Source organism: Pantherophis guttatus, chromosome 8 (assembly GCF_059756535.1).
Source record: "Pantherophis guttatus breed Tessera chromosome 8, ASM5975653v1, whole genome shotgun sequence".
NCBI classification, from domain to species: domain Eukaryota; kingdom Metazoa; phylum Chordata; class Lepidosauria; order Squamata; family Colubridae; genus Pantherophis; species Pantherophis guttatus.
In genome coordinates, this window is record NC_142070.1 from 21,737,481 (window position 1) to 21,758,014 (window position 20,534).

The following is a 20,534-nucleotide window of genomic DNA, read 5'->3' on the forward strand; positions in this document are numbered from 1 at the left end:
TTCGCCGAAGAGGTTGTAGAAAAAATGGTTTTAAAAGTTAAAAAAAAATTGGCCACGCCCACCCAGTCACATTACCCCCCAAGCCACGCCCACAGAACCAGTAGTAACAAATTTTAAATTTACCCCTGCTCTCAGCCCTACCAAGGCAAACCACTTCTGAAAACCTGTCAAGGAAAATGTAGGGATTATTCCAGGCACTTACAGATATTTCTTGATTTGTGACCACAATTGAGCCTAAAATTTCCATTGCTAAGCAAGGCAGTTGTTAAGCGAGTTGTACCTCATTTTACAACCTTCTTTGTCATAGTTGTTAAGTGAATCATAGCAGTTATTAAGTGCATCATGTGATTGTTAAGTGAATCTGACTTCTCCCATTTGACTTTGCTGGAAGCTTAGCTGGGAAGGTTTCAAATGGTGATCACATTTAATTATTTATTTATTGGTTCGATTTATATGCCGCCCTTCTCCGGAGACTTAGGGCAGCTTACAATGCGTTAAGCAATAGCCTTCATACTTTTGTATATACCTGCTTAGTAGGGCTTTCCCCCCCCCCCACCCCAAAGCGGTGTTCTTTTTTATACAAAGTCAGCTTATTGCCTCCACAATCCAGATCCTCATTTTACCTACCTCGGAAGGACGGAAGGCTGAGTCAACCTTGAGCCTGGTGAGATTCGAACTTGCAGTAATTGCAGGCAGCTGGTGTTACTTAACAGCACTTTAATCTGCTGCGCCACCAAGGCTCTTGGATGTGGCAACCATTGCAAATACTTGCCAGTTGCCCAAATGTTGATCACATGGCCATGGGGATACTGCAATGGTCATAAGTATGAAAATAGGTCATAAATTCTGATCACTAAAGAAATGGTTGTAAGTCCAGGACTAGCTGTAGTTGCCAGGAGTCAACAGTGGCTCGAAGGGACAAAGAAAAGTTTTGTAGAATTTGAATCCAAATAGTGTAACAATGAAGGAGAATACTTGTAGCTCAGGGTTGAAATGAAGGGTCCTTGGTGCTCTCTGAGTTTGCTTGTTTTCTTGCAGGCGTTTCATTAACCTAACTAGGTAACGTCTTCAGTGCTAGTCAGGATAATGAAACGTCTGCAAGAAAACAAGCAAACTCAGAGAACACCAAGGACGCCTTATCCAAACACTGTTTTTAAAAAGTAGTTGTGATTTGGATATTTCAAAGTGGATTAACTGTATCAAATGCAAAGTAAATTATGTATGTTGTTACAAAGATATTTTAATGTTATATCACAGTTTAGTATTATAGCAAGGGACATGAGCTCCCATTTTTCTTTTCTCCTGTAGCCACAATGAAGAATTCAGAAGTACCAGCGTATGCTTTAAACCAATCATGTTTTTCTTATCTTTGAAAAGACAAGTTTTAATTGAACTATAATTAATAAGCAAGATGCTGTGTGAGTTTTGTTCTTAAAAAGAAGTTTAAACCAATAGGGTTGTTTTCCCTCTATTAATTAAAATCACTTTTGAGTCAAAACTGGAGAAAGTTTCTTTGTGTTCTCTCTGTTCTACTACTGTAGTAAAGGAGAGAACCTAAGAACTTGAATCTCACTGTGACACAGCAAGCTGTGATTTGGCATTGTTTCTAAACTTGGCAACTGACCAGTATAATGCTTAGGAAAAATGTGCATGATAGAATCAATACTTTCTCATCTCTAGCTAGTTTTTTTTCCCCCTTTCTTGACAGGTGTATGACATCTTGAGTAGCAAACTCTGTAAGTCAAAGGCAGCTTCTGAGGATCTACCGATTCAAGGTGAGAGTATATTTAAGCAAGAAAATTAATCCTTTGATACTCATATGATATTTCTTTCTGTAGTAGGTATTATTTTGCAGGGAGCCAACTTATATAGGAAGTCAGTGCTTATATAAAATTTTTTTTAATTCTAATTAAAAATACCAATGTGACCTGTTTTGATACATGTAGGAGTTATGTATGGTTTCGATTTCCCAATTGTAGTTAATAGTGAATTTCATGCTACTTTAAAATACTGTATGCTGTTCCTTGGAAATTTGAAGAGAGTTAACATAGTTTAATGTAAGTTTATAGAATCCATAATTATGGCATGCTAGTGGGCTTTTTTTTCTTTTGCAGGCAATATGAAAGACCTGAATGAGGATGTTAAATTACAGCTGTACAAATTACTTGAAGTTCCTGATCTGACCAAAAGCTGGTCCATGTTGGCACAGAAGCTAGGCCTAGGAATATTAAACAATGCCTTTCGGTTGAGTCCTTCTCCATCAAAAACTCTACTGGATAATTATGAGGTAATTCTCTCAACTGCCTTACTATGGTGAAAACCTTTTTTTTTTTTTTTTGACAAGTTGGTGTTTAAACAATCTCATAATTTTAACTTTAGAACTTCTCACATACTGAATACAAATTCTTTGTATTCTGGAATGCCTAATTTTTAGGGATTTCTGTCTTTCCTACTATAGATCAGGGGTGTAAAACTCAAGGCCCGTGGCTGGATCCGGCCCGCAGGGTGCTTAGACCTGGCCCGCGAGGCCGCTCTGGAAACTGGAAAGTACCGGCCTGCGGTGCCTCTGCCAGCAAAAACGGAGCTCAGGAGGGCCGTGCACAGCCCTCCTGAACTCCATTTTTGCTGGCATAGGATTGCAGAAGGCCATCGCAGCTGAAAACAGAGCATGAGAGCCTGTTTTCACTGGCAGAGTGCTCGGGCCACCACAGATGCCTCCAACACAAGTGACATCAAGCTGGCCACGCCCGCCCCGGCCCCCCGAAGTCAAACACAACCCTGATGCATTTCTCTATGAAATCGAGCTTGACACCCATTATAATCTTCAGAATACAATGGTAATTGGGCCCAGAATTGTCATTGCTAAGTGATGTGATTGTAAAATGCAATGTCACATGACCGCATCACTTAGGTACAACAATTGCAGCAGTCCTGGTTGCCATTGAGTAAAGACCTGTAGCTTGAAGACCACATGAGTTATTAAGCAAGGACTTTACATGACTGTCAATATTGATCTTTCTGATGGCTTCCACATAGATTTTGCTTGTGGGAAGTTGGCAGGAAATGCCAGAAATTGTGATCATGTGATCATGGAGGCACTGTAAATTCCTTCATTCAGCTTCATTGCAAGATTGGTCACTGAATAAGTGGTCATTAAGCTGTATAACTTACTGCATTCATCATTGCTTACATTCTTTGCGCAACATTTTTTGAAAGGCTGAACAAATCTCTCTCTGGAGGCTTGGATGAGAATTCTGCTTCCTGCATTCAGCTGCATGTAGCTAAATCTGGACCTAACTTTCCATTAAGATAATGCAATCATAGATTCCATATCAGTTATTGAATTTTTAAAATATTTTTGTTAGTAAAATAAAATACAAAGGAAAGAAAGATCTACACTGGTAGTAATACAAAAAGAATAACCCAGCATTAATAAAACATAAATAAAAGAATTAAGAGAAAACTTTCTAGTAATGTTCTCCCCTTTCTTTCTGTTTATTCCAACTGCTGCCAAAACCTAAATACATGTGCTTTATAATAAACATTAAAGTTACTAGAATCTATTTGAATCCTTTCATCTATTTTTTTATTAGTTTCATATCTTTATTGTAAAGCTATATTCCAAGTGTCTCAATTTGTCCTGTTGCATAGTAAGTATACTATAGTATAGTAAGTAGTATATCCCATTCCTACTTAAATTTGATTAGATTTCTATTATGGATATATATGGCCAATTTTGTCATCTCTGCATACAGTCTTCTTCTATTCTGTCTGATGTCAGCAAGCTTTTTTTCCCCTCAATGTGCAAATTTGTTCTTGCAGCTGTCAATATATAGTATAGCTTAGAATGTTTTAATTTTTTTGTTTTTTTTCTAGAATTACACTTAATAAATTTATTTCTGATTTCAGTTCAAGCTTTATTTTTAGGATTTTCTGAGTATTTTGCTATATTTCTTCCTAGTGCTTTTGTTGGTTTACAACTCTTGCCACATGTTTCTTCTTTGTTATTGTACTTCCAGCATTTACTGCTTTTTGATTTGTCTGTCTTGGTAATTATTGAATCATATATAATCTGTAAACCATTTTATACCAATTTTATTTTGCCGTTTGGAGTGTATTGATTGATTTTTCTATTGCTCTTCCCATTACTGTATTGTAATCACAGTATTTTGCTGGAGTTGTGCACCCCTATGTTTAGCAGATAGTCAGCTCTTTCTATGATTAATTCTCACTATTTGGTGATTTTATCCATAGACTATAATTAAAATATAAAATGAAATGTTTTCTTTCCATTCTGAATGTAGTATTTAAAACATTTTATTTTACATTTGATGTAAAACATTTAATGTAAATGCATATTTGCAGTGGAGAAAACGGGAGAATTACATGGCTTTCTTAAATGGTAATAAGATTGCAGGATTTAAAAAACACTAAACTGCATAGTCACTCAATTGTCTCTTAATATCATTTCCAGAGTGGCAAAGTATGGTTCTAAGATACACAAATTTATCTCCCACTAGGTCAGGGGTCTCCAACCTTGGCAACTTTAAGACTTGTGGACTTCAACTCCCAGAATTGGAGACCCCTTCACTAGATATTATTGTATCTATGTAGAGTTTGTTTTTTTTGTTTTTGTTTTTTTTGGGGGGGGGGGGAACCTTCCAAATTATTTCACCTTTGTTCCCTTCTTGGTAGGTTTCTGGTGGAACAGTAAATGAGTTGATTGATGCCCTCAGAAAAATGGATTATCCAGAGGCTGTTGAAATAATTGAAAAAAGAACTACTTTGTCAAGCCAGTCTAGCCAGGAGAAATCCAAAAATGATGTTCTTCCATTATGTGATTTACCTTCTCCTAGGACAGAACAAGCAGGTAAATTACATGTCAGTTCAGATCTGTAGACCGGTAGACCTTGGGAACTTCATTGTCCAAAGTCCAAGATTTGTGGACTTCAACTCCCAGAATTCCCCAGTTACCAGGATTGGAAACACCACTGAATTCATCATTTTGTAGATGAATTAGTTTCTTAGGACAAAGACAGCAATAACATCAACGTGATGATGCAGGTTTTGAGCTGAAAAATTCAGTTGAGCAGTTTAGAAATGGCAGGATATTGATATCCATATAATTTTCATACCAAATAACTATCTAAATTAGAGTGTTAACACCATCAGGTACTTTTAACCATGATAAGCTTCATATAACATTCAGTCCTCAATATTTAACGGTTACAGATTGGAAATTTTACAAATCGAACCATTTAGAAGCAGGAGTGGCATTTAAAATGCATAACAAGCAATTAAAATTCCTGAAGATGGAGGTAGTGAAGTAAGATTGAGACAGAGGGTGGTAAAACTTTATGAAAACATTGACAGCTTCAGTTCCATTGAAACTGGGGCAGCCTTCAATACTTGAAACCCAGTTTGCAAGAATAGAGGACAATTGTTGGCATGAAAGCAATTCTAGAAGAATCTTCAGAAAATATACCTCTTATACCGTAAAGCTGGTTCAACTTGCCTAGCATTTCCTGCATTATTTATATTAACTCTAGGGCATTGGTTATCCAAAAACATTATTTATTTTATATTTATTTATCATGTTTTTGAACCACCAATTTACCTTCCAGAGGGAGTAAACTGTTACTAAACTATGGAATTCCTGCAAATAATTAGAAAGCAATATATCAAAAATTCCTGCCTAGACTGAAACTTGACTCTGGATTAGGAAATGGAGGCGGCTCTATTACCTTCTATAAAAATTTGGTGTACTGTGTAATTCTATAAAGTGTTGTGCCTCGTTGCATTTTTCAAACTTTTCTTTTTCTTTCACCAGATGAAATATGTAATTTCAAATTCCAGGATGCTGAAAGCATTTGTGACAGTGGAGTAGAGATTTCTCTTCACAAACTTAGCTTTACATCTGAATCTTTTACCAACAAGACATCAATAAATCTTAAGAAAAAGGCTTCAGGCTATGGACAGGACAATTCATTACAAGGCAAAATTGAAGTAACTTAAATATGGTATTGCTAGGAAAAAAAATTTTTCCAGAGAAAAGAGCTTTTAATGATCCAACGTTCACCAGAAGAAAAAGCTCTTTGAAATGTTTATCCACTGGACCTTTCAACAAACTCAGACCAGATCCCAGTATACTGAAAGACTCAGGAAACAGATGGAATGGCATTTATTTTTTTCCAGAAGGATCATTAGTAAAGAAAATTAACCATTCTCTTCCTACTCAGTGAAAGTTATGTAATGGACTGTTAACTATGGTCCAAAGCTGTGAAGCACAAAATCACAAACAATAATCAGGTTACTTAATTGCAAAATATAATGTAAATGTATTTAAAACTTCATCTGGAAAATAATGCAAGCTTTTAAGGGTTTGCCATTGTTTTATTCTTTTTATATTGTAAATATTTCAATTTAGATGAATTGCCACTAAATTTTTTTTAAGCTTGGTTTTTTTATTTTACTTTTATAATAAAAAGCAAAATTGTGAGGAATTGTGGCATTGTTTATATACTACATATGGCTAGAAAACGTCTCACAATCATTTGATAATATTGTATGCGGAGCAAGTTTAAAAATGGAAATATATAAATTGATCCCTGTTACTATTTCTGAGGTAGACAAGTGCATCATTTTTGAATTACAGAAAAACCAGGGTAAGAAATTAAAACATTTTTACAAATTCAAATATCTCAGAGGGTGGAAAAATTACAGGTAGTCCTCAACGTACAACAGTTCATTTAGTGACTGTTTGAAGTTACAACGAGACTGAAAAAAGTGACTTATGACTGTATTTCACTCTCTCAGCATCCTTATGGTCACATTGCAACATCCTTATGGTCACATGATCAAAATTCAGATGCTTGGCAACTGTTCACATTTATGACGGTTGCAGTGTCCCAGTCACATGATCACCTTTTGCAACGTCAGTGGGGAAGCCAGATTCACGTAACACCGTGTTACTAATGCAACAACTGCAGTGATTCGCTTAACAATTGTGGCAAGAAAAGTTGTAAATTGGGCCAAAATTCACTTAACAAATGTCTCACTTAGTAACAGAAATTTTGGGCTGAATTGTCGTCATAGGTCAAGAACTACCTGCAGTTCTAAATGGGTCAGCAACAGTGGTGGGTTTCAAAAATTTTCACTACCAGTTCGGTGACCGTGGCTAGGTGGGGGCATGTGACTGAGTGGGTGTGGCCAATGTCACTCACACCCAGTCACATGATCCCCACCACCTAGCCATGCCCACAGGAAAAGGTAGGAAATTTTTTGGAATTTCCACCTATCTACCCCCGCCCTCCCTTCATCAGTTGCCCCTGTTTCCCCTCCTTTAGCGGCACCGGCCCTTGCCCCGCTTCCTCCCCCACCACTGCCTCTTTCTTTGGGCTGCTTACCTTCCACAGCAGCTGGTCCAGAGTCCGGAAGGCAAGCTGACCGGAGTTTCCGGCGGCTCCCAGCCAGCCGCCACTGCTGGAAAGGAGCTAGCAAAGAAGCCTCCCAGACTGCCGAAAAGTACTGGAGGTTGGGGAAAAAGCTGTTCCTGTCGCCGCCGTGTTCTTCACACATGCACATCCCATTGGAATTGCAAGGCAATGGGATGCGTGTGCGCGAAGAACATGGCGGCGACGAACATAGCGGGTGGGGCAAGCGAGCGGCGACTAGGGGACCGGCTCGGGGGCATGGCCAGCCGGCCATCGCTACCAGTTTGGCGACCTTGCCCAAATTTCCAATGATTCGTGCGAACTGGTGCAAACTGGCTGAATACCACCTCTGGTCAGCAAGAGGCTGAACCCTGCCTTTTCTTTTTAAGTGCCAGAATTTAAGTCCAGCTGAAAGCTTTGTTACAAGTGATAGTTGCTACTTCTAATAAAAAAACCAACACTATTGCTAGAGGTGCTCATGCTGTTATCTCTTATCTGCCCTTTTTAATAGTAGATACAGAAGGTCCACTCTATTAACCACCAGTCTGTTCAAATTGTACCAGCAATATTATCCTTATACACCACTGATTCCCAACCTTTCTTGCACCGCAGACCGGCACGATGGGGGATGAGTTGGGGATGAGAGGATGATGAAGGAAGGGATGAGAGCCACGATGAGTGAGAGGATGGTGTCATGTATGTGCCCACAGCTCACACAAATGGAGCTTTGTGAGCTCATGCTTGCCACTTCAGTGGCCCGGTTCCTGGAGGCTGGGGACCCCTGTCAGCCACTATAAGATTTTTCTGTGATAGTATTATAATTAGGGGTCCTTGGCGCTTTCTGAGCTTGTTTTATTGCAGACATTTCATTACTCTAACTAGGTAACATCAGTGCTAGTAAGGAGTGCTGTCAGTTTATATTCTTGTGTCTTGCCTATCTGTGTGGGTGGGGGCCGTCTTAGAGGTTCTTTGGTTGGGCTGTTTACTGTTGGCTCTTCGGCAGTTTCTTAATTGGAGTATTGCTTACTTGATCGTTGGTCTCAAGTTAACCTTGGAGTTAATCTATGCTGATCTGAGTGCTGATTACTGGCGGAGAGATGCCGGAGTCTTTTTATCTTTTGGGCTGGTTGATTGCCTCTTTTGCATAGTCTACAGATGTTGTTAATGTCTATGTGTCTGTTGATGGTTGATTTGTCAGAGTGCCAGGCTTCTAGAAATTCCCTGGCATTTTTGGACTTGGTCTGGTCTAGGATGGTCACATTTTCCCAATGGAAACTATGGTTATGGCTATAGTGTTATAATTACATGTGAAAGATGCCCATGTAGGACTTTAACCATAATAGCTACAATGCCCCAACACAAGAAACAGGAGGGAAGCTCCCTCTGGTCACTCCTTTAATAGGAGCAGTGCCTAGAGATCCATACAGATCGATGGTCTTTTGCAATGTATTTTTTCATTGGAGATGCAGGTTCTGGTTCTGGACTTCACAAAAATGGCACCAGAGGGATGCAGAGTATCACATATTTTACTGTCCACAGTCTCTCAGGATATGTGCTTATCTAACTTATTTAAAGTACTCTCATTCTAAAGAGATTCAGAAGGGCACTTGGCTTCTCTCCACTTAACTGAGTAATGCTACATCTGTAAGAAGCTGGCATGAGAATAATGTCCAATCATTCCATTGTATCCATTGTTCTACTTACTTTTACTACCGGTTTGCAATGGGAGCGCGCGTGCACGCTTGCTTCACTCTCTTGTGCGCGCTTGTGCGCATGCGCAGATCATCCATTATGACGTCTGGGCGGAGCCTCCCTCCGCTTTTACTACCGGTTCGCAAGAACCGGACAGAACTGGAAGTAACTCACCACTGCACTGTATCCATTTTATTTTAGAGTTACATTCCTACAAAAGTTCCCTGTTTCCAGTAGCTTTCTTCTCCATTCTTTTCTCAGGAAATATCTGTCAGCGATGTTAAGCTGAATGACTTCTCCAGCTCCTTGACATTAGTGGTTTCCCAAGGATAAAAGAATATGAGTTTTTGTTTCTCTGTGAGAAGAAATCCATTGTCACTGAATCTTCCTGGGATGTTCCCAACTTCCAACCAAACAAAAGGAGCGATGGCTGTGGCTTCCAGGGCAAATTGAAAATAATCTCCTTCTTGAGAAATAGAAGCCTGAAAGGGGCAGACAAATTTAGGTTACTCTATTGTTTCATTCTTTCTTTACACATTTGGAATTCTAGAAAATTTGTACACCACCTGGTCTCTTTAATACTGTGCTATCTTCACAACGGATTACTGTAGTTTGCAGAAAGAATAAATGGCACAATAAACAGTATAATGAACATCCCAATTATAAAATTCCATTTATATCCATATAAAGGGTATAAAGAACATCCCAATTATAAAATTACATTTACAATAAAGAGTGTTTTAGAATTTATTGATCCAAATTCCCCACCCTCACCACAAAAATTCCTGGAATTGTAGCTCTTATTTGGTGAAAATACAGGAAACTACCTCTTATCAATTCCAAAATATATAATTCTCAAAATTTCCTAGTTTTAAAAAATGAACCTAGATGTATCCTTAATCTACCCTACTAATGGCAATGTTGTTTAGATGCTCAAGATAAACATTCTCTGTACAACCTGTTTAAATTGCTGAACTCAGCTCTAACTTATGAAATTTATACATGCAAAGCATTGGCCTCCCAGTAAAATATGATTTAATGACCAAGTTCCAGTGTGTTTGATTTAGTCTATTTCTCTCCATCGAGCCCATAGCATTAATTATGGGACCACAAAAATAATGGAAAAATATTGGTGGCAGAAGCACTATTTCAGAAATATACACACGATTAATGATTGTGTTACTTCTATCACCCAAACCCAGATAGTTTCCTGACAAGCAGTTTTGCACTTATATTTATGATTAACATGGTAATACAATTCAGAAAGTGATCATATCTTACAACTGAATTCTAAGCCATTCAGAGTCATTGACTGAGAAAAGCAATTACAGAAATTCAGTAAATAAACAATATAAAATAAATAAATACCCTTTCAAAAATAACATTTTGCTTGAAAAGATGTAAAATCTCTTCCAGAAAGAGAAAAATCCAAAACTAGGTGAAATACATGGGTATGCATTTGGTTGTGTAATTCTATTTTCAGAAATAAATTCTAAACTGGCAAGAGTTTACTGAGATCTCTATAAATTATGCAAATTAGGTGACTTGGCATCTTGTAATTAACTCTGCTTCTCCAAAGCCAGAGAAGAAAATTCTGAAGAGCTATTCAGGTCAGTAAAGTCACACCCATTATCCCCATCTCTGTCTTGTGAAAGCATATCTTCATAAAAGTCAGAAAGATGCCAGAAAAGGAACTTAGGAGGCTGATCTATATGTGCACCATCAAAGTATATTCATATTTTTCAGGAACAAGAGCAAGCAGGTCACTTCCTCTATCTTTTACGATTCTCAAAACAGTACGTACATCTAATTAAGTCTCTATTTGGCTGAGATCAAAACTATTGCTGGAAATGGTACTTACGTGAATGTGTGGATTCTTTAATCCTTTTGCATTTTTCAGTGAGGACAGGAAGTGGCAATTAATTGGACTGGAGGGCTCACCTTCAGTCTCAAAGTGAAAGGTAATGACGCAGCTTTGCCTGGTACAATTTCCACATCTTTTCAAGAGATCATTAATGGGCTCCTTATAAATGGGAACTGCACTTCCTGCCTTAACAATCACATCATCTTTCGTCAAAGTACACACTGGATCCATTCTGCTCCAATCATATACAATAATCTATGGTGCCCACAAGACAGATCAAGAGAGAACAAAACTGATTATGAGTGACTGTTCTCCATCAAATGAATTCAAGTACTCAAACATCTCTGTAAATTTCTTTAAAAAGTAAAATCATATTTTCATTACAGCTATCATGTTGTATCTCGTCTTGCATGACAGCTGTACAGTACCTAAAATGGAAAAGATATTCTGTTTCACACCTGAAACAATCCACCGTGTTCTAGAAGTTGAACCAGTTGTGGCTTATAGTAGTAAACAAAGGCCAGAATATTTTGGTACTTCCAGGTTTGTGCCAAAATAAAATCCAGAGAGATCCCAGAGTAAATTCAGAAGCTATAGATTGGGTAGTGTATTTTGCCTCCACTGTCCAGCTTAGCATCCTCTTTGGTTAGCCAATGTTTTATCCTTCCAGTACATTCCCTTTGTCTCTCTTTCTCCCTCCCTCCTTTTTTAAAAATAGAATAGAATTGAATTGAATTGAATTGAATTGAATTGAATTGAATTCATTATTGGCGAAGTGTGATTGGACACACAAGGGATTTGTCTTGGTGCATACGCTCTCAGTGTACATAAAAGAAAAGATACATTCGTCAAGAATCATAAGGTACAACACTTAATGATAGTCATAGGGACTATCAACAGTCAATATAAACCTTAAGGATACCAGCAACAAGGTTACAGTCATATGCATTGGAACTCTTATGTTTCAATCTCCACCACCACCACCCACAAAATAAAATCAGACCAACTGCATTTCATATGACATCTGGACTGAAATTATGGAACAAAATATCCAAAATACACCTTTTTCAGTGCTCCAAAACAGCTGTAACTTTTGTACAGAACGGGTTGGGCACAGAACATTTTGGGTATTCCACTCTTACATCTTGCGTTGCAATGTTCACAGCTTTTGTTTAAAATATTAAATATAATGTTTAATTAAATATAGCATAACAGACAGAACGCCATCTTATTTCATTTCTGGCTTTTGAGCAAACTAAGGCAAACTGAACTACCAGCACCCTCCCCCCCCCCCAAAAAAAATTCTAGTCTCCCTCAAATTTGATACCTGGTAACTCTAAAAACTTATTCCAAGTTTTTTTCTTTTCTTGGCAACTATATTTTTTATTTCCCAATCTAGCCTCCAGCCTTGAGGTAGCCCTGTAGCCTCCCAGGCACATAATTACCAGGCCCATCTCTGCATAACATTTTCCTGAGTGTAATCAAGGTCAGCTATGAGTTGCCATCCACTATGACATCAGGCAAAACCACAAAAAACGAATCAAAATAGAAAGGGGTTTCTTGTGTTTTCTCCCTTGTTTGCCTCTTTAAAAAATGTGGTTTTTTCCCCCTCTTTTTTAAGGCCGAGAATTTTGCTGGTGGTTTTGCCTCAAAGCAAAATTTTGTTGCCGCTATTTTTCTTTCTCAGAGTACAAGAGAAAAACAATGGCATCCTTGTCCCAAAGAAAAAGGGGAAGGGAAAGGGAAGGGGAGAAAAAAGAAGCCAAGTCATGAAAGGTAAAGCATCTTTCTATAAAATTGCTTTGGACATTTTTTCAGGGCTCACACTGCAAACTGTAGAATGAAGTCAAAATCACAAAAGAAAATTACCGTGTTAGATGTTTGAAATTCTTTCCCACTTCTCTTTTAAGAAGATATTCTAGTCATCAAAATACCAAAGAAAACATTTCTTGCTTCAGAGAATTCATTTTAGTCATATAAAAAATTTTAAGCAATCCAGTAAAAACAATATAAACAATGAACCATTGTCTTTTACAATCAACTGGCAGTTTTCCTTTTCCCCTACTCCAGAATCTTCTCCAGCTCTCATTTCAATGTAAAGCAAAAGGGGACTTACTTTGAGGGCCAGGCTGTAGTCAGAATGAAAATCCGAAACTCCATATATGTAGAAAACATTTTCCTTCTCATACGCCACAGGCAGCAAAGGAGCAAAGAAATGCTTGGCAAAGTAATGAAGCATCTTCCATTTGCCACCATATTCTAAGAAAAGGTTCAAAATAGAAAAAAAAATCACCACATTCTTCTCAGAAGAACTGAAATAGAACTATGAACCATGGTGGCACAGTGGTTAGAGTGCAATACTTCAGGCTACATCTGCTGACTATTGACTGACTGAAATTTGGCAGTTCAAATCCCACCAGGCTCAAGGTTGACTCAGCCTTCCATCCTTCTAAGGTGGGTAAAATGAGGACCCAAATTGTTGGGGGAAGTATGCTGATTCTGTCAGCATAGAGAGGGCTGTAAAGCACTGTGAAGCAGTATATAAGTCTAAGTGCTATTGCTATTGCTATTCAGCTTCAAAAGCCTGCTCTCTTCTCTTCATTCAGGAGGAGCTCAAAGACTGTCCCTACTTATATTGCCTTAGAAAAGATTGCCAGAATCTGAAATCTACAGATGAGTTGCTTGCTGGGAATTTTAGGAGTCGCCATTCCAAAACTTCATGGGAGGCTGGGGGATTGGGCACCGATACCTTACAAGTACAGCTTTTTTGGGGCAGCAATGTACAGGTAGTCCTTGACTTACAACCACAATTGAGACCAAAATTTCTGTTGCTAAGTAAGACAGCTGTGAAATGAATTTTTTGCCACATTTTAAGACCTTTCTTGCCAAAGTTGTTGTGAATCACTGCAGTTGTTAAGTTAGTAGCACGGATATTAAGTGAAACTGGCTTCCTCTTTGACTTTGTCAGGAGGTCACAAAAGGTGATCACATGACCAGGGACTACTGTAACCGTAATAAGTTAAGAGTTGGTTGCCAAGCACCTGAATTTTGATCACATGACCATAGGGGTGCTGGTACGGTCGTGTGAAAAATGGTCATTTTCCTTCACATTTTTCAGTGCTGTTGTAATTTCAAATAGTCACTAAATGAACTGTTGTAAGTCAAGGACTGCCTGTAGTACATAACAGAAATAACACCAAGTATAGTGGCACCTTAAATAATAACAAATGTATGACCACATGAGCTTTTGGGAATCACAATCCATTTCCTAAACTGAATCTATGAAAGAGAAGCACTTACACTGTTGGACACTGTAAACTACACCGTAGTTTACCACTCTTGAACACTGTAAAAAAATATATATTGAGACACTAAGGGGGCCATGAACCAAGTTTGGGAACTCCTGGGTTATTATACTAGGCTGCCATGTCTCATGAGAACTCAAGCGTTATATGATGAGGTTTCGTGTTCATCTGATCCTCACAACAATCACTCAGCAAGGTAGCCAGTCTTAGAGGGCATGCCTAGCCCAAAGTCACCCAAAAAAACAATATGGTCAACTGGAAACAACATTTGTCTTCCCACTCCCATCCCAACTTAACCTTTACAGCACATAACTCTTTCGTGTATGCCGTGATACATGTGCTTATTCCTACTGACTCAACCCTTGTGACAATTCCTCTAAAAACTGTAAGAGGTGAAGCAATTAATAGATTTAAAGAAATTACTACATTCAGATATTGGTCTGAGAGCACAATAAATGAACGGATAGGAAATATGCTCACTAATGAACATTTTGAAGCCCTTTCACTATCTACCAAAATCAGAATAGTATTTTTTCCTCTCTATGGAGCTGACCCACATGATTATGAAGATTAATAGGACACTTTGGGGCTCTGGTCCTTTTTCAACCCCACCCTAACTCTCAGAGATGTAAGGTTAAAATTATAGAGTCCTTCATGCATACTACCTGGAGTTCCCAAAGAAAAGCTGATCTATACATATAATAAACAAACAAACAAACATGTCATACCATGATTTACGGTATGATTTATTTCCTTCTCTCTGTAGATGTAATAATCATGCCTCAGAAAGGTGGGATTGACTCTTAATAGCTGCTGGGTTTCAGCTCAGAAGAAGATGAAAATGCTGGAGTGTAATTTCAGTAAAAACGGATTCATTTCTTCAACCAAAATGTGCGATCTGAATTGATCACGCTAAGGTGACCTTAAAATGTAGGATGGAGGAAGCTGAGGAAACACAGCTTGCAATTTGCCTCAAATGTAACCCAGTGGTTTATGCAAACCATACAGGTGGCTGACTCAGAAGCCTTTAATTTGAAGCTTCAGACACAGCAGTTCCTTAACAGGCCATGGAGAACCACAGGGGAACCAGAGAAGATTATTTCCTGAGGTCATCTGGGGAAATTTACCTACGGAAGCAGATAATCACCTGGCAATGGCTGAAGGTCAAACCTTGTCTATATTGTCTCTGGTTTCATTTAAAACACACCCACACATTTTAAAAACAGGCTTTTAAGTGCTCACCATTCTGCCCTTTTAACACTTTTGTTTCACTTTAGTTTTATGTTTTTATTATAACCATCAGACTTCAGGTAAAAGGAAGGGAGGGAAGATTATTTCCATTTGGTCTATCACTGGGCCAATGATGAAAAATGGCAAAAATTGTATTACCAATGCTGGAAAGACTAGTTTGTGCTTTAAAAAGTTTATTTTTGAAACTTTTAATGCTAATTTAGAGCTCACACGACAATTGCTAATTTTGTCTTCCTGCTAGTAATTTTTAGCAACAGTGATCAGAGGTGGCATGAGGACACAAGCCACCTTCCTGCTGTAATCTTATGTAAGTATTAGCAGAGCAATTATCTTTGCCCATGCTGGCTGGAAACTACAGAAACTCAATCCAATTTATCTGATAATCACCGGCCAAGAAAGGCTTCCAAAAAGCCTCTTAGGACCAGAAGAAATACAGGTAGTCCTCGACTTATGACCACAACTGAGCCCAAAATTTATGTTGTGAAGTGAGAAATTTGTTAACAGAGTTTTGCTCCATTTTATGACTCTCCTTGCCAAGTAAATTGTTGCAGTTGTTAAATTAATAATATGGTTGTTAAGTGAATCTGGTTTCCCCATAGACTTTGCTTGTCAGAAGATCGCAAAACGGATCACATGACTCCGGGACACTGCAACCGTCATAAATGTGAGCCAGTTGTCAAGCATGACCATGGGGATGCTATAACAGTCATAAGTGTGAAAAATGGTCATAAGTCACTTTTTTCAGTGCTGTTGTAACTTCAAACGGTCACTAAGCGAACTGTTGTTAAGTCGAGGACTACCTGTGACTCCTCTCCTTCTAGATATTGTCAAATGACACCTTCAAGTCATCCTGCCAGTACTGCCCTGGTGAATGCTGTGTGTAGCGATTCTGAAACATCTGGAAAGCTTCAAGATCCCAAAATCTGTTTCAGAGAGTTATGTACGCTTGTCTCTTTTCATTTTACAGCTCTTATTAAACATCCCCTGAGAGGAAGAATCTCTCCAAACCAAATCAAGGACACATCCTGTATAAACAGCAAAGGTTAACACAAAGACTTCATTAAAATTCCTGTTTTCCACACCTCCTGCTTCTTTGCTCAACAAAAGAGGGGGGGAAAGCTATCTATTGCCTGGATGAGATGCAAATTTGTACTTGCTATACTGGGGATTCATCCTGAGAAATAAAGACAAGAAGCACAAGTCATTTCACAACTTTCCCAGCGTCAGCAGTTAGGGAGACAAAGTTTAATTTCCAATTTAAAAGGCTTTCTACTTTAAATTCTTTCTTAAACAAGAAATATAGCAAATTATTTAATAATTAGTATTAGACTATGTGAATAACGGAGCACCAGTTTGGTGCAATGGTAAAGACACCAGGCTAGAAATCGGGAGACCATCGATTCTAGTCCCACCTTAAGCACAAACCCAGCTGGGTGACCTTGGGCTAGTCACTCTCTCTCAACCCTAGAATAGAATAGAATAACAGAGTTGGAAGGGACCTTGGAGGTCTTCTAGTCCAACCCCCTGCTTAGGCAGGAAACCCTACACCACTTCAGACAAATGGTTATCCAACATCTTCTTAAAAACTTCCAGTGTTCGAGCATTCACAACTTCTGGAGTCAAGTTGTTCCACTGATTAATTGTTGTAACTGTCAGGAAATTTCTCCTTAGTTCTAAGTTGCTTCTCTCCTCGATTAGTTTCCACCAGTGGTGGGTTGCCCCCGGTTCAGACTGGTTCCATAGAACCAGTAGTAAGACCGGTGGGAGGCTCTGCCCACCGACCCTGGCATCATTAGGAAGCTTCTGCGCATGTGCAGAAGTGCGCGTGCACAGCCCCGTTGCAAACCAGTAGTAAAGGTAAGTAGAACCCACCCCTGGTTTCCACCCATTGCTTCTTGTCCTATCCTCAGGTGTCTTGGAGAATAGCTTGACTCCCTCTTCTTTGTGGCAACCCCTGAGATATTGGAACACTGCTATCATGTCTCCTCTAGTCTTCCTTTTCATCAAACTAGACATACCCAGTTCCTGCAACCGTTCTTCATGTTTTAGCCTCCAGTCCCCTAATCATCTTTCTTGCTCTTCTCTGCACTCTTTCTAGAGACTCCACATCTTTTTTAAGCAGGCAATAGAAAACTACTCCTGAAATCTTGCCAAGAAAATTACAGAGACTTGACCAAGCAAATGTCACTGACTCAAAGATTTGAAGGCATAAAAAAAAAAAGTGAGAAAAAACTAGTCACGCTGTTAGTCATGAAACTAAGTAATTCATATTTCATTCCATGCTAATCCACAAGGTAAGATTTGGTTAAGAATGCCATACACCGCCTTAAGAGAAAATGGGACTAAACTAAAAGACAGGGACTTATAAAGCCCATACTTCAACTCGGCACAATCACTGTTTTTATTTTTAGTCTTACCTAGAGAAGCCCAGGAAGGACCCTGCCAGATATCATTTAGTTGCCAAAAAAGAGCACCCATAGTTTGTCCCTCCCCATTGACTATCTCACTTTGGCTGCGACGGTAGAATTCGGTTTCAGTTTTTACACACTGGGCCTGCATGATCTAATTTGGGATATATATAAAAAAGCACAAATTTCAACCAACCTAGAAACATACAAGTTTTTATAATTAGAGAACAGTTTTCATTCAAAGATCAGCAGATCTGGAGGATACCAACTTTCTGGACCCATTTCAATTGTGCTTTCAACTGGAATTTGCGAGTAAAATTAGCTAACTAGATGGCCTAGTCCTGGAACTAGGAAGAACAGTTTGGCTCAATGAGATTTCTTAGACTTCTTGGTGGGGTTTTGATATAATTCACCATGATGTCTTATGGAGGGCTAGGATCAGAGGTGGGTTTCAGCAGGTTCTGACCAGTTCTGGAGAGCCGGTAGCGGAAATTTTGAGTAGTTCGGAGAACTGGTAAATACCACCTCTGACTGGCCCCGCCCCCATCTATTCTCTGCCTCCCGAGTCCCAGCTGATCAGGAGGAAATGAGGATTTTGCAGTAACCTTCCCCTGGAGTGGGAGGGAATGGAGATTTTACAGTATCTGTCCCCTGATATGCCCACCAAGCCATGCCACACCCACCAAGCCACACCCATAGAACCGGTAGTAAAGAATTTTGAAACCCACCACTGGCTAGGAAGTTATAAATAAGAACCTAAGAAGGTGGACTGGAGTGTTCCATTGGGCTCCCCATGCTGTTTATATCAGAGTTTGTTGCAGAAATTAAATCCAGAAAGCACACACAGGTAAACTGATTCAGCAGGATTCATTAACTTCTTTATATACATATAACACATGTAGATAAATGTACAATACCAATATAGATTCTTCTTCAATGTAGTAGCAGTTACAAGCAAAACACACAGGCAGCAGTACAGAACAGTTTTTAGTTTCAATTTCAGCAGAGCAGACAAGCCCTGGCTTGTTTCATTTCAGAGCTGAGCACAGAGCTTAATACAAAGAGAGCCTCCTCTATACAGGGCAGTTAAGTGAAGCACAGCCTCAGTTGCCTAAACCACGCCCAGACTTCAGACTGAAGTTTCTGTTTCCAAATAAGCCTCATTGGCTGAACCTGTTACCATGCCTACTCATTGGCTGACCTTATTACCATGTCTCCATTCAGTCCCCATTGGCTGATCTATTCCAGTCCATGAATATTCATACTCTGACAGTTTAGTATATAGATGAATAAATTTGCATGATGTCTTATAGAATTTAAGTTAAGTTTAAGATGGAGATCCTATTGATCATAGGACATTGGACTCCGGGCTTTAGGATAATTCTGTTCTGGATAAGGCTACAATCCCTCAGAAAGAACAGATCCATTGTCTTGGACAGATCCTTGATTTCAGAGGCATTATAATCCTCAGGTGGGCTCTGAGGCCCTCATGCCAGACACAGGATAGACCAGAGGTCTTCAAACTTGGCAGCTTTAAGACTTGTTGACCAGGGGTGGGTTCTACTTACCTTTACTACCGGTTCACAACAGGAGCGTGCGCGCTTCTGCGCATGTGCAGTTCACCTGTGATGACGTGGTGGATGGGCGGAGCCTCCCGCCGGTTTTTACTACCGGTTCTATAGAACCGGACCAAACCGGGGGCAACCCACCACTGTTGTGGACTTCAACTCCCAGAATTCTCCAGCCATCATAGCTGGCTAGAGAATTCTGGGAGTTGAAGTCCACAAGTCTTAAAGCTGCCAAGTTTGGGGACCCCTGGGATAGACATTCATTGATTTTAGACAGAGACCCTATATTTTCACAAAAGGGAAATTATATATTTTGAAATATATTTACAGAACAGTCTCGATCCATTGAAAATAGTTCAATAACAGGGCTATGAGAAGGGGAAAGTAGCCTCATTCTCCTGAGCCTTTGATTAAAGCAGTGTTTTTCAACCTTGGGAAATTTTAGATGCATGGACTTATACTGATTGGGGAATTATGCTGGCTGGGGAATTTTGAGAACTGACATCTATACATCATACAGTTGCCAAGGTTGGAAAACACTGGATTAAAGTATAGAATTTACAAGAAGCAGGGAGGGGGGTTGTTTCAAGAATCTGTTTATTTCTAAGGACTCTAGAAATCTCAACGTAATTAGCCAGGAAGCTGCATTGGTAGTTTGATTTTTACATTTTTGTGTAATGCTATTTAAGCCTTATTACATCTTATGCTTATTATTTCTGCAAAAGTAAGGAATTCAGTGTAACCTCAATCTCTCCATTCCTAAACTCTCACAAAGTGAAACACAATTAACAGCAATTTTTTCATTAAGATTCTGCCTGAGCTCACAAGCCAGAAAACTCAAGCCAGCCCCATCTTGTGGCCTGCCTGAAAGCCTGCAGGTAGATACGTTTGTAAATTTTAGAGTAAGATTTCATGTACTTTATCTTCTCCGTTAAAAAAAAAAAAAAAAAAAAAGCTTGGTTTTGTTTATCACATGTGAATTTATCTGTCATTCAGAAAAGGTAGATTCCAAA

At 39.0% G+C, this 20,534-nt stretch overlaps 2 protein-coding genes across 3 annotated transcripts in view; one reads left to right on the top strand and one right to left on the bottom strand.

Annotated features, from left to right (window-relative positions):
* NFKB1 (nuclear factor kappa B subunit 1) overlaps positions 1-6,503 on the top strand; it is a 79,134-nt gene extending 72,631 nt beyond the window's left edge. For both annotated transcript variants that reach the window (XM_034442185.3, XM_034442186.3), the window contains exons 21-24: positions 1,709-1,775; positions 2,115-2,287; positions 4,696-4,870; positions 5,831-6,503. In XM_034442185.3, coding sequence (XP_034298076.1) covers positions 1,709-1,775; positions 2,115-2,287; positions 4,696-4,870; positions 5,831-6,015 — 600 coding nt within the window. In that variant the 3' untranslated portion in view covers positions 6,016-6,503. The remainder of the gene's footprint in view (positions 1-1,708; positions 1,776-2,114; positions 2,288-4,695; positions 4,871-5,830) is intronic.
* Positions 6,504-9,302: 2,799 nt separating this feature from the next.
* Positions 9,303-20,534, bottom strand: part of MANBA (mannosidase beta) — a 58,596-nt gene continuing 47,364 nt past the window's right edge. Inside the window, exons 14-17 of the mRNA XM_034442187.3 lie at positions 17,963-18,107; positions 13,106-13,248; positions 10,987-11,244; positions 9,303-9,607 (exon numbers count right to left, since the gene is read on the bottom strand). Of these exons, the coding sequence (XP_034298078.1) occupies positions 9,383-9,607; positions 10,987-11,244; positions 13,106-13,248; positions 17,963-18,107 (771 nt within the window). The 3' untranslated portion in view covers positions 9,303-9,382. The remainder of the gene's footprint in view (positions 9,608-10,986; positions 11,245-13,105; positions 13,249-17,962; positions 18,108-20,534) is intronic.